Genomic DNA, 13,425 nt, shown 5'->3' on the forward strand with positions numbered 1-13,425 from the left:
GGTATCTGCCTTCTTTTCACTGAGGGGACAAAACTGTAAATGTTATCCCAGATACAGTCTAATGAGAGCTGAGTAAAGACAGGTAAATCTCTTTCATCTGTCTATGGACTATGCTTCTGTTAATACCTCCCAGGAGGCAGCCCAGCCTTTGTTGCTGCCTCACACTGAGCTTGCTGTCTGCCAAGGCCCCCACATCCTTCTGAGAAGAGATGGTCCCCAGTATGTATCTGTACAAGGGGTAAGTCCTCTCCATGTACACGGCGTTCATTTGTCCCTTGTGAATTTCATGAGTTCTCTGTCAACCCTCCCCTGCAGCCTGGCCAGATCCCTCTGAGCCGTAGCCTTGGCCCTGCGTGTACAAACTGCTTGTCATCTGAAAACTTCTCAGTGCACTCTGCCATATCCTCCAGGTCACCAATAAAGACATTACAGGCATCCTGCCAGAGTGCTTCCCCCAGGGACAGCAACTTCGTTGTTAAGGATTTCTGGATATTCCCAGGCTGACGCTTCCCAGCCAAGTCCTTCAATACCTGATCTCTGCCACAGCTGGCAATGGGGGTTCTTTTCCCTTACACCAGCATCTGCATGAGAGCCAGTATCTTAACCTCTGAAAAAATTAAGTATGCAGAATAGGATACAGAGTTCCCAAAGGAACTTGTAGGAGTTTACAGTTCCCAAAGACTTGCCAGAGTATGATGCCATAAGCAGGACTGTGAATGCCACCTTCCCTATAAACTATGTCCAAGGCTTTTTTTTATAGGCTACTTCAGCTCAAAAACATGAACATTTAGAAGGAGGAAGGAAAAGAAAAACAATTCAATATATCCTCAGCATTCTTTTTGTGCCTCCTCCTTCACAAGATTTCATGCACAGAGCAGACTGCTACTCCTATTATTCCCTAAACTAAAAAAGAAATAATAACACCATAATACTACTCAAAACCCTGAGATAGGTGCTCAAGCCACAAGCCAAAGGTTCAGGCCTGACCTACACATATCTTGTTAAAAATGACTGCTATCTATTTTGCATATAAATACAGGTTAAGAAAATGGCTTACCAAAATAAGCATTCAGGTATATTGGCATATATAACATAAAAATGAGCGGTTTAATTCTTTATATAATGTTACAATCCAAACACAATCTTACATGGTAAGGAGTCTCACAGCCACTATCAAAATTCCCCTTATGCCATTATGAATTGATTTTACAGCTATAATGAATAAATGAACCAACAGCAGTAGAAGAACTGGCCTGAACCAGAAACTCAAGCCTTTATCATTCACATTCTGAAATAATTAGGACATATGTGGGCAAGATTTGTAGGCAGAGGTAATAATCATTTATTAAGACCTGATGAGATCATTGAAAAGATAAAAATACTCTTCCAGATGCTTAGATTTCCTTCCAGCTTCTATGCATATAAATACAGGCAAAGTAAATGGCTCATCAAAATAAGCATTCAGGTGGCATATATAATATAAAATGCACCTGCATGTACCAACTGCTCCCACCCAACTTGGTGTCATCTGAAAACTTTAGAGTACACTCTGCCATATCCTCTAGGTCACGCACAGAGACATTACAGGCATCCTGCCAGAGTTTTAACTCCAGGGAGAGCAATTTTGTTGTTAAGGATTTCTGGACACTCCCAGCCTGATGCTTCCAAGTCAAGTCCTTGAATACCTGATCTCTGCCACAGCTGGGTGTATATAGCCTACATACAGAGCTGGTGTGTACCCTACATACACACAAACACACACAGTTACTTCTGTGGAGGGGGAGCAATTTGATCTTTACTTGCTTTTTCTACTAATTGAGATGTTTGTATCGCCAGCACATAGAATTCCTCCAATAAGTAGCATACCTTTCTTATAAAAATACAGGCACAGTCTGCTTAATCAAGCACAAAATCATCGTAGTAACACTGAAAGTCACTCCATTTTTAAATTAGTGAAGTTTAAGCACAACAAAAATATTTTTAAACAGCCCATTTAAACAATCCCAACAAATCACAACTTTTAGAAGGGAGATATTATAACTGCGGGAATGCTTAAAATATTTCTTCAGTATATTAAAAACTTCTGCCATGATTTTGAAATTTATACTATCACAAATTCAAACTACAGAAAACCTAGGTTGCATGGAAACTTCAATTTTGTGATTTATGAGCTGTTTTTCTTTTTCAGCCTTTTGTGAAGTTACAGAATGATGGCACTGCACTTTATTATAGAGTCAGACATCATTCCTTTGCTTTACATATAGTAGTAAAAGCAGCTAATATTTCATGGCATTAGAGTAAGTATGAGGCACGTCAAGAATGGATTGACAACTTCAGCAACTTCAGTCCTAGATCAAAAACTTTACACTCTTCCTCCTAAATCCTAACCCACGTTCCTTACATTTTGAAAACAAAAGGGTCTCTCATTTTCTCCATCTGTTCTAGCTCAACCCAAAACTTGTAATGCCAAGAGCACTAAAATGGCCCTTTATCAATCTATTCTGTGATTGAGCAGACAAGGACAAACTGCCTTTCTGCTTCAAAACATAAAAATTGATCAGATGGCACTGTCTATTGATGTTCAAAAGACATCATTGTTCTTGCAAACATCTAAGATAAAGAGACATTTCATTCATGATTATTTTTATACAAACAAGATAAACATATTAATGCAATACTGTCCATCAATTGCTCCTCAGCAAGCTGTCCATGTTTATTCTCCTACTCTGTGGTGTCCCAAACTAAAATTAATTTATACACCTTACATTTCTTTTGTTGAAACCTTAATTTATCTTGCATTCATGCTGAGAGCTCATTCATAAACAGTTTCTGTAGAACAGCTGACATGCAATAGATTGTTCACATGTCACAGCATTCAAAGTTACAATTAAATCATCGGACAGCATCCCAGAGAGCCTTGCACTGATAGAGACCTCCAGTGTGCAAGCTGCCCTTTGTCTGCACGTGCTCTGGCACTTGTTTCATATCCCCATGGAGTTGCCCTCAGAATCTGCCACAGGAGAGGACGTGCCTCATTTCCTTCGCTGACCACAGAGGATTCACCGCAAGAATATGCGGCCTCTGGCAACAAAACACTTTTTTCAGGGTCCTTTCTGGCATCTGTTTCTTAGGATTTTCTGCCTCAATAACAGTCATGTTTAGCTATGTCAAAGAGGAAAAGCCCTTGAAATTCAAATCATTATATATATCCAGTTTATATTTAAAGTAATGACATTACAGTTTAGTACATATTGGGAAATGGGGTGATGGCAGGGGGTGAGGCCCTTGCTAGTAATCAAAGCCCTGGGCTGCACACATAAGACATTTAATTTGCAATGTCAGATCTAATAATTTTTGTTTGGTCTTAGAGAAGTCATTTGACTCTTCTCTCTCATATATATACACACACACACATCTATATTAAAAAGAAATCACTCCATTTTACTAAGAGAAAAGAACAAACATAGTTGCCTTCCAGTAACAGTGCAAAGGTTAATCTACTCGTAAATTCAGAAGCATGAAAGTACATCGTGGAATTCAAATATTATTATTCTCACAGGTACATATTTACTACTGTACCAAGCCTAAAGGCACTGAGTGTTGTTTCCTTCATGAAACAGTTAAAAGTTCTCTAAAGCTAAGAGAGACGTGAACAACTTAGAGGATTTCCCAACATTATCAATAGGAAAAGAAACAAAATAAAGGACTATATGACAATAAGCTATTTTTACCACATCCACTTTTCTAAACTACATGTCTCTCTACCCATAAAAGCCAGATGAATCAATAGCCTATACCAAAGAACATACTACTTAGAAAATACTTAAAAACGCAGTCACTGGTATGTATTTCAATGCTAAATAAATTGTGACTGAGCAGGAAATTGATCTAAAGATAGTTAGATTCATACTGGAGGAAAAGAATATTCTCGTCTACTCACTAAAAGATGGATAAAAGACAAGGATATTTCTTTTAAGAAAAAGCACTCCATATTTTGCTGTCATATTCAACATGCTAAATATCATTTCCAGATTCCTTAAAAATAGTGCTGTGATAAACCTCTCAGGAAAAAAAAAAAAGGTAGGGGGGGGAGAGAGGGGGAAGGGAAAAATGTTCAGTTTTACTTTGTTGAATTTTGAACCAATTTAATCTATCACTTATTTACTCCTCCTTAAGGCTGCAACTTCTTTGAACAATAAAAAGATTACAGCTAAAGTTGTACAGTTCACAATTCATTGTAGGCACAGATATTTATTAAAAAATGTCAGGATTGGACATTAAGGTTGACAGATTTTTCAACCAGCAACTTCGGGAGCCAAGCAAAACAATACATTTATTTGTTGAGCTACTATGTCAGCCAAGAATGGTTACACTTCTCTCAATCCAAAGGTCATGCTAAGATTTGCTACTTAAGAGGTAACAAGATGCCTGCTGTTTTCAAGGACAGCAATTCAATTCCATGTCTGAACTGTAATTGTGATATGCAGTGAGTTTCTCAATCTTGACATGTTGGGTAAGAAAGGTTGCTATTTAAGGTGATGCCCTCTGGGTGAGGAAAATTGAAGGACCGGTACACTGCACGACATATGCTGTAAGCTATTACACCTGTATAGCAGCTAGCCCTAAAGTATTAACAGAGAAGGACAGCATGTGATGGCATTCTGCCTTCTTGATGCCATCCACAGCAATGCTAACAGAAGAAACTCCATATCTTAATACCAAAAGTCTTACTCAAATAGAACTTTAAGTGGTTTCATATAGCCTCTGTAATCAGATCACTTTGGAAAGCAGTTAAGCTGCATGAACAGTCATACATAAGACACAGGAGCAGTTTACTGTTACACAAGCAAAAGTCTGCACTCTGCCAAATCTTGATTTATATAAAACCTCATGCTACTGAAAATTCTTTAAATCTAACTGACTACATAAACATACTAATAAAAAGCAAACCAGGAGTTTTCCAAATAGAAATGCATGAGCCTTCATTCATATCCAGTAGGTATCATAAATGCAATCCAAAAATACTGTGACTGCAATTCCATATGAATGAAAAAGATTTCCAAGTGAGAAAATCTGATTTCCAAACTCAGGCTAGAATCAAGTCTGTAGTCTGTGAGTTTAGCTCCAGTGAACTTGCTGGTGTTTGATGCTTTTAACAGGAATTAAGGAATCCTGACCACAGCCACAACTGCACTATACTCTGCTGTTTGAGCGTTCTACTGGTTTTAGCAGAATTGATTCCTTTCACTATAATGAAGGTACCAGAGTAAAGCCTTATTAATCCTGCACTATTTCTCATTTCTATTGAACTAAAATATTACTATGAATATATTTTATATGGACAGTTTCTGTAATACTTATCACATATTGAGGACTCTAAGACATTTTTCTTTCCTTTATGCCACTCCTCTCCTTTTTAGACTCTACTTTAATTTCTGATTTACCTTTCCTGAGACACTACTGATTTAATAAAAAAGCAAAGAAACAAAACCTTTAATATGAAAACCTGGCCAGATTAGAGAAGGTACAATCCCAATTTTAACACAATGATGAACTATAGAATACTCACAAACAAAAAACCAAACCTGCCCCCCTCCCCAAAAAAAACCCCCCAAAACAATGATACTAATAAAAAAACCCATTACTAGAAAAATTGTTTCTGTAGTCCTTCCAGAAAGAGCTATGACAACCAGCACTCCTAAAATACATTTCTTTTCAAAAATACTGTACACATATCTACAGAACTACTGTAAGTCATGTCAGCTTTTAAATTGTATAATCAAATGTATATTTCTAAAATGTATAATCAATATTACTACACATGTGAAACTAGCTTTAGAGTCTAACTGGCAAATGTACTGATGTCAGCAACTGATGGCATAATTAGTTTCAGCAGAACCATAAGCAGATATGATTAAACTTTAAAAGGTTTAAGTAATTTTATCGCTGTAAAATGCTTGTTGATAAAAGCTCTAAGCTTTGAAGATACAAAGCTACGATTAATAGACCAATTTCTGACATATCATTATTAATTTTTTAATAGGATAGTGTCCACAGGCCCTTGTCAGAATTGTAGCATCATTACACCAGGCATTGTACAAAGTTCAGAATACACAGACTGCTTTCTAAAGATGCTGGAAACTGTTTTTATGACCTTAAAAGTCATGAATAATCCAGTATTCCTAATATTTAAAAAATAATAATAGCAAGAAGCAGACAAAAGAGAAGACCAGAAACCATAATGGCTGTGAGGATTAACTACATGAATAACATCATGGTTTGTAGTGAAAGCTGGGTGGATTTCTTTTCCCTTCTTCTCATGAAAGGAAACACAAGCAAGTTTTGCTGGCCATTCTGTAAGTGGTATGATCAGGTAATCTCCTAATAGTGTCATAGTAGGAAATGGGTATCCAGAAAGTATTTCTCCAGGGAATTAGAACTGAAGAAAAGCTAGCTATAAGGAAGGTATCTATAGCAGAAGAAAAGCATGACAGTACCTCACTGGAAACACAAAAGATACTTTAGTTCAGGAAAGGATGTAATTGGTAAGGGACACATTAAGACAAAACAGACTTGAATCCTGAAGAGATGTACACACACGTTTATATATTGTTATTTACAGACTCTGACTACATGCATACGTTATAAATTATGGCAGTAGGGGCTCAATGCTTCTCCTTTACCACAGCACCACAGTGGTACAACTCCAGTCTTTTGTCTTGTAGTTTACACAGCCTTGGATTAGTAAAGAAACGAGATCTGGGAATTCTGCATCAGGACAGTCTGCAGAGTTGGTCTCTTGTCAGATTATTTTATGAGTGCTTTTTAACTTCAATTGCTCTAATCCCATTTGCCCAGACTAACAGCCCTACATGTACTAGCAAAGCAACACTAAGCTGTAAATTCCTTCTGTCTGGTCCAAGCAAGACAATCGTTATCTGGAGATGGACATGATAGCATAGAATTATTTAAATAGCTATTCTACAAACCAACCTTTCATCTCAAACAGAAAAGGGAAGGAAAAGAAATGGGTATTAAAACAGATCACAGTTTAAAGTAATGAAACCAACATGCATTTGTTGTTCACTCAAGTATTTCTGACCTGACCATCTGGGAAAAGAAAAGGCAGTACTTCACAGCAATAGGTATTACAGTAGTCCTAACATGCTGAGTTACTGAACTGTCTGAAATGTTTATGGCTAATTAACTGTAAGTTACACTGACAAGTTTCAACATCAGTCATACATACACATACAGAGATATATTTTATAAGGCTACAAAACTGTCTGAGTTTTATTAGCAATAAAAAAATGTCAGCTTTTATCATGCAAGCAACTATTGAAACCACGTGAAAGAGGCAAACTAACAAAGAAAGGAAAAAGTATACAGGTCTCATTATTGTGACCAGTTTCAAAAGGCTATTACACTGATACAGTAGTGTTATAATAAAACAATCAGAAAATTAATATACTGAGTCAATACACACATCTGATGCTCAGCTGAAAGAAGAGAAAGGAAAATAAACAACCAGGAAGAACACGTACCTTTTAGCACTAGTTGACAATTTAGCAGCTGTTTTGCTTGATATTTTCCCCTCTTTTTTCTTGGGTTGAACTTGCTCCCTTTCTTGTTCCTGCTGAACACCTTCACGCTGATCTCCATCAGAACTGCCTCCACTAGTGCTTGGACTATCATCCACTCTCTGCCCCTCTGTAGACATGGCAGATGCTGCACTGAATGAAGACAAACAACTAAAGTTAGCTTTTCAAGAAGAATCTGCCCAATTGTATTACTTACATGCTTTAAGGAAAAAACACACGGGATATATGTCTTTGTCTTAATAAAATAATGCTTGTGTCACAGCAGTTCAGTAATCCTCATACCGAAGATTTTTGCCACAAGCATCTTAACAATGATTCAAGAGCTGGCAATTTTAAACCCTACACCACCCCCAACTCACCCCCCAGAAAAACCCAACCAACCTATAAACAAAAAAACAAAATAAACAAACAAACCGACTTGCTCCACCAAACCCCTCATATATATATATATATGAAACCCAGAAGTTACTGAAGTTATGTGGGAAATGTAATCCTGCAAGGGTAAAGCCATTCACTGGGAATTATGTTTCTCAACCACGCAGCAATACCATGAGTTAGCTGTCCCATCAACTATGCCACCAGTTCAAATCTACCACAGCTTGTTGAAAACAGAGTTATTACTATCTTAGGACTCTCTGTTATCCCATATGAAATAAATCTGTGGGTTCATTTCAAGTCTACAGTGTGGGTTTCCACATTACAAAATCCACATCTTGGCATGCTTGATGGAAACACAGAACTAAAAAGCTCTAACACAGGACTGTTTGTATTTACTAAAACGGTAAGCACGTTGGTAGAGTATATAAGGAAGTTTTTTCCTGACAAATATCATCCAAGCAACATGAGGCAGCAAAGCTGTTAGAGAACATGAGCAGCAAGAAATCTCAGTATATTTCAGAAGTCAAGTTAGTCAAGCGCTTTATTCACACACTTCTGATACTAGTTAGCTATTTTAATTTCTTACTTCATTTTAAATAGTATAACAATATGCCGACAGATGAGGAATTACAAGCCCACTGTTACAGCTGTCATGACTTCTCAAACTCCCAAACTATTCTAATGAAGGGCAGATGTCCATGAAAAACTCTTACTGAATTAGCATATGTAGTGTCACTGAATGATTCAAAAAAAAAAAAAACAAAAACCCAAAAACAAACAAAAAACCCAAACCAACAAAACCAAAGCAAAACAAAACCAAGCTGAAAGCCAGGTCTTCCCTTTAACTCTGAATCTGTAGCTTATATACCTATGTTATATATATATCCTTCTCTAGAGATTTTTAATAAAAAGCACACAGGCCCAAACGTTACTTGCTTACACCCACGCAATCCCCATATATCTGGGTGGTTTTCTGATCAAGTCTGTCTGAATCAAGAATCTGCTCTTTCTTACACAAAGAGATTCAAATTGCTGCGAACTTCAACTCGCTTTTCCTCCTACCTATGTACAGACATCATCACAATTAAGAACAAAACTATTCACCTTGACTATTATATGTTTTAAGACTCGCTCAAGGGAGAATAATGAGATTTCAGGCTCAGATTCAACCATGCTTGTTCTGTGGATTAAACAAAGTTCATCTCCCTGTACATATTTATGGAAAGAGACAGCAAAGGTAAAGTAAATTAATATCAATGCCAACAGGGTTATGTTGAAAAGGATGCTTTTTAAAAAGGCATAAGTGTTCTAGCTGCAGAATAGAAGTAAATTTAGTCCTATACTGAAAAACCTTTACCAAGATCTAATTCTATCAAATAGTACACACTATGAAGTAGAAGAAATAATCTCTTTGGGCCTCATTGACACATTTAACTAACTTTAGGAGGAACTATGTGTTTTTTGTCTAATGTGTGAGCTATACTGAAAAAGAATTCTGGAAGTATGGCATCCCTTCAAAATGTTTAGACATTAAAAGACATAGCAAGCAATACCAAGTGGTAGATATGTGACTAAGGTTTCCCTTAACTAGCTTAAGCTGCATTTTTTATTTTATAACAGAAAATAATATTTTCATATATAAATATAAATAAATACACAACACCTAGCCTGCTCATTAAGGTAACTGAAATAATGCACAGTTTCTGCCCTAAAATTAAAATACAAAAATTGTCCATTCCTAGCAAACAATTTCTCCTATAGTACAGCTACAACAATATATTTAACATAGTTTGTAAATTTACATAGGCTGATGTTCAGATATTTAAATCCTGGTTGTCAGATTTCAAGGTAAAAGCTGCAGAACACTTAGAGGTAATAAACAACAAAAGTATTACATTTTGACAAGTCAAAATATGCAACTATAATGGAATTTTGGTAATAAGTACCCACTTTCCTTGAGTCTACATAAAGTTAAAATACAACTTCATCTCTTTTTATAACACTTTTGTTTGTCTTTATTTGCCCTAGATTTTACTTCTGAACTTTGCTTAATACATCTCATTTTGAAGAGAAAAATTCTCTTTTCACAATGTACATAGGCTTTAACATTGCAGACCAGAAAGCAAAAAGCATATTTAACAATGCTTATATGCATAGGACATCTGCTATGAATAATCTTGGTTATAAATATTACTATTATCCAAAAAACAACTGTATTCACTTCATAAGTTCAGATACTATCCAGCAGACAAACACTGTAACAGTAGCCCAGAGCATATAATTACTGTAACATGTAATGCCAGCATTTACAAGAGGAAAATGCTTAAATTTGTCATTTGATGTCTGGCTAGCTTCTGGGAAGGGGGGGAGGTTGTTTTTGGTTTTTTTCCTTTCTCCTTCTCTCCCTGTTCCCCCTTCTGACATCCAGGCAATTCTTTCTATTCCCTCTCCTCACAATATCTGCAATTTCAGGAAGTTTTGTTCAAGGGATGCTCAATATTTCAGTAGAAGTGTGTTTTAAGGGGCCTGAAATTAGACACTTCAAAAGGGGTCAAACTTAAAAGACACACAAACATACGGACAAATAAGACAATGGGGGAAAAAAAAATCAACTGAGGGGATGACACTGTGAAGAAAACAGTTTGCTGCCACTAACACAGACAGAAATACAAGATACTCCTTGAATCTGAAGAGCCATAAGGTGTTTGCAACTGTCACACAGAGCAAGAGGGAAGACACACGATGTCCAGGTTCCCGGCTGCCAGGCTATTCTACATTCAGACGAGGGTTGCTAACCTCCCTGCTGTTGTGCAGAGAAAAATGAGCAGAGGGGACAGAGGAAGAACTGAAAGTGGACGTAAAAGTCTCTCCCTTAACGTGAGATGCATCAGTACAGAGACAGATCACAAGTGTAACTACGACTATCAATTCGAAGTGAAGTGTCCAAAATATTTTGCTTTTGTCAGATATATCCACTGGCACCTTCCCCTTCCTCCTCAAAATAAAAACAAACCCGAAACAACAACAACAAAAATAAACAAACCAACAACAACAACAAAAAAGACAAAAATACCCAAACCACCAGTCATGATCACACATCACACCCCATCAAAAAAAAAATAAAATAAAAAATTCCACCAGTCGGGGACAGCAAGATCCTGGCAACGTGCAGATGGGTCCCAAGGGCGGCAGAGCTAGTGATGATGTCTTTCTAAAGCGGTCGTAATTTCCTATAAGCCAAGACAAATTGAATCTTTCTGCAGAGTCCACTACGAGCAGCAACGGCAGCAGCCGCCTTACTTCATCTTCATTAGAAACCATAAAGGGCAAAAAGACCACAACACCGCAGGACGGAGGCAGAAAGAATCCAGGTTGTGGCTGGGGAGGGTCCGCCACTGAGAGGGTCACCCGGAGGGATGGGACGGGACAGGACGGCAGCCCCGGACTCCCACGGCCCTGAGTGGGCACACGCGCGACTCTCCCGTAGGGAAGCCCCCGCCGTAGGGGAACGGGTGGGGGCCATGAGCATCCCCAGAACCACATACATCCCACTCTCCCACGGCTGGGCGGGCGGCGGCCCGGCCAGGGTGAGAAGTAGGAGACAACCGAGGAGAAGAGGAGGAGGAGGAGGAGGAGGAGGAGGAGGAGGAGACTGCGAGAGGAAGACGTCGGGGGCACATGAGGGAAGGGAGAGGGATGGGCTGCGGGGCTCCTCGGGGCGCTCCGGGGTGAGGGGGGGAGGGAGGGGTGTGTAGTCCCTTTCCCGAGGGGCTCCAGCCCGAGGTGCCCACCGCTGCGGCGGGGGATGTGGGGATAGCGCATCCCGGGAGGCTCGACCGTGGTGGGGGGCAGGGGGTACCCCGGCGCCCGAGCGACCCAGGGGCGTAGCGAGTGCCACGGGGACCATGCGGAGCAGGACCAGAGGGGCGGTGGGGAGCGGGGGTGGTCGCTGCTCCCGCCCGCAGCAGGGCGAGCAGGACAAATGGACACGGAAGAGTTGCTGAAAGGGTGTGGGGGTGCTGAGGAGCAAGGGAGGCTGGATGGAGCCTGGGGGAGCGGGGAGCGCCGGCAGAGATGCCGAGGTGGCCGGGGGCGGCGGGGGGGGGGGGGGCGGCCGGGACGGTTGCTAAGAAAGGACACGGCCGAGGATGACAAGGGGGGGAAGGGGGGTACCAGGCAGCACCAGGGAGATGCGGAGAGGGGAGGGAAGATGAAGGATAAAGGTAGAGACCGAGGGTCGCAGACAAATGTGGGGGAGAGGGTGCTGCTGTGGGGGAGGGATGGCGAGCGACGCGGGGGTAGGAGCCCTGCGGGGGGGAGGGGAAGCAGACGGGGAGCTCAGCCGGGGCAGAGGTAGGTGTACCCCGGGAGAGACGGGGAGAAAGCCGCTGCTACCTGCAGGCGAGCGCAGGTTTCTCTCGCTGGTGCCGGGCACAGGCTGCGGGACAATCCGTCGCGGTCGCCCCGACTCCGGCCGGGCGCGGGGCTGGAAAGGGGCTGCAGCCACTCACTGAGTCATGAGCCCGCTCCCCCGCGCTCCTCGCTCTCGCCTTCCTCTCCCCTTTCCCGTCTCTCCCGAGCAGCAGCGAGCGGCGGCCGCTGCTGCTTCTCCCACCGCCGCCGCTCCTGCCCCCGCTGCCCGGAGAGAAGTGAAGCCGCTGCCGCGCGCGCGCGCGCACCCCCGCCGCCGCCTCCGCGCGCGCGCGCGCCCCCACCCGTCCGCCCGGCGCCGCGCGCGCGCGCGCCCGCCAGCCAATTATGCCGGGCGCTCGCGGCCGCCGAGGGAGGGGCGGGAAGGGCGGGGGCGCGCGCGCGCGATTTCGGAGCGGGGGGGGAAGTGACGGGATGGGGGGCGCGGGCGGGCGCGTGCCCGCGGGGGCTGGCGGAGGCTGCGCGCCGCCGGGCAGGGGGGAGGGGCGAGAGGCGGCGGCGGGAGCGCGCGTTAAAGGAAAGCACTGGGGGGGGGGGGGCTGGGCGGGGTCAGCGGGGCAGAGGAAGAAGGAGGAAGCGGGAGGGGATGGGGCGAGTGGGCACGCTCGTCCGGGGATTCGGGTGGGATGGAGGTGAGGGTGCCCGGCCTTTCTCCCTGCCGTTGCTGCGGGCCCCCACGCGAAAGTCTGGGGGGCGGGAGGGGCGGGCCGGGACAGGGCAGGGGACGGCGGAGGCTGGTATCAACTTTCTTGGCTCTTCTCGTCTTTTTCGGCTCCTTTGTTCCCCTCGCCAGTCGCCCCCTCCTCTGCGCCGACCCCCCCCCCCCCCCCCCCCCCCCCCGGTCCTGCCGGCCCGCCGCCCGCAGCTCCCCAGTGCCTTTGTCTCCGCGGAGTCGGAGGGAGCAGCCGGAGGGGACGCGGCCGATGCCCCGGGCGGGGAGGGACGCGGTACCTGGGGAGGGGCGGTGCGAGGGCACGCGGTGCCTCCGCCGGCGTGCAGGGAGGGCCCAGGCCCT

At 42.7% G+C, this 13,425-nt stretch overlaps 1 protein-coding gene across 2 annotated transcripts in view; it reads right to left on the reverse strand.

Moving 5' to 3' along the window:
- Positions 1–12,653, reverse strand: part of LOC125325209 (ubiquitin-conjugating enzyme E2 E2) — a 204,393-nt gene extending 191,740 nt beyond the window's left edge. The window contains exons 1-2 of one of the 2 annotated variants that reach the window (XM_048302066.1): positions 12,375–12,653; positions 7,545–7,728 (exon numbers count right to left, since the gene is read on the reverse strand). In XM_048302066.1, coding sequence (XP_048158023.1) covers positions 7,545–7,720 — 176 coding nt within the window. In that variant the 5' untranslated portion in view covers positions 7,721–7,728; positions 12,375–12,653. Of the gene's footprint in view, positions 1–7,544; positions 7,734–12,374 lie in introns of both variants that reach the window. The other variant, XM_048302057.1, reaches the window with a different exon arrangement.
- Between the last annotated feature and the right edge of the window lie 772 nt (positions 12,654–13,425).

This window comes from Corvus hawaiiensis, chromosome 1, assembly GCF_020740725.1.
Source record: "Corvus hawaiiensis isolate bCorHaw1 chromosome 1, bCorHaw1.pri.cur, whole genome shotgun sequence".
NCBI lineage: Eukaryota > Metazoa > Chordata > Aves > Passeriformes > Corvidae > Corvus > Corvus hawaiiensis.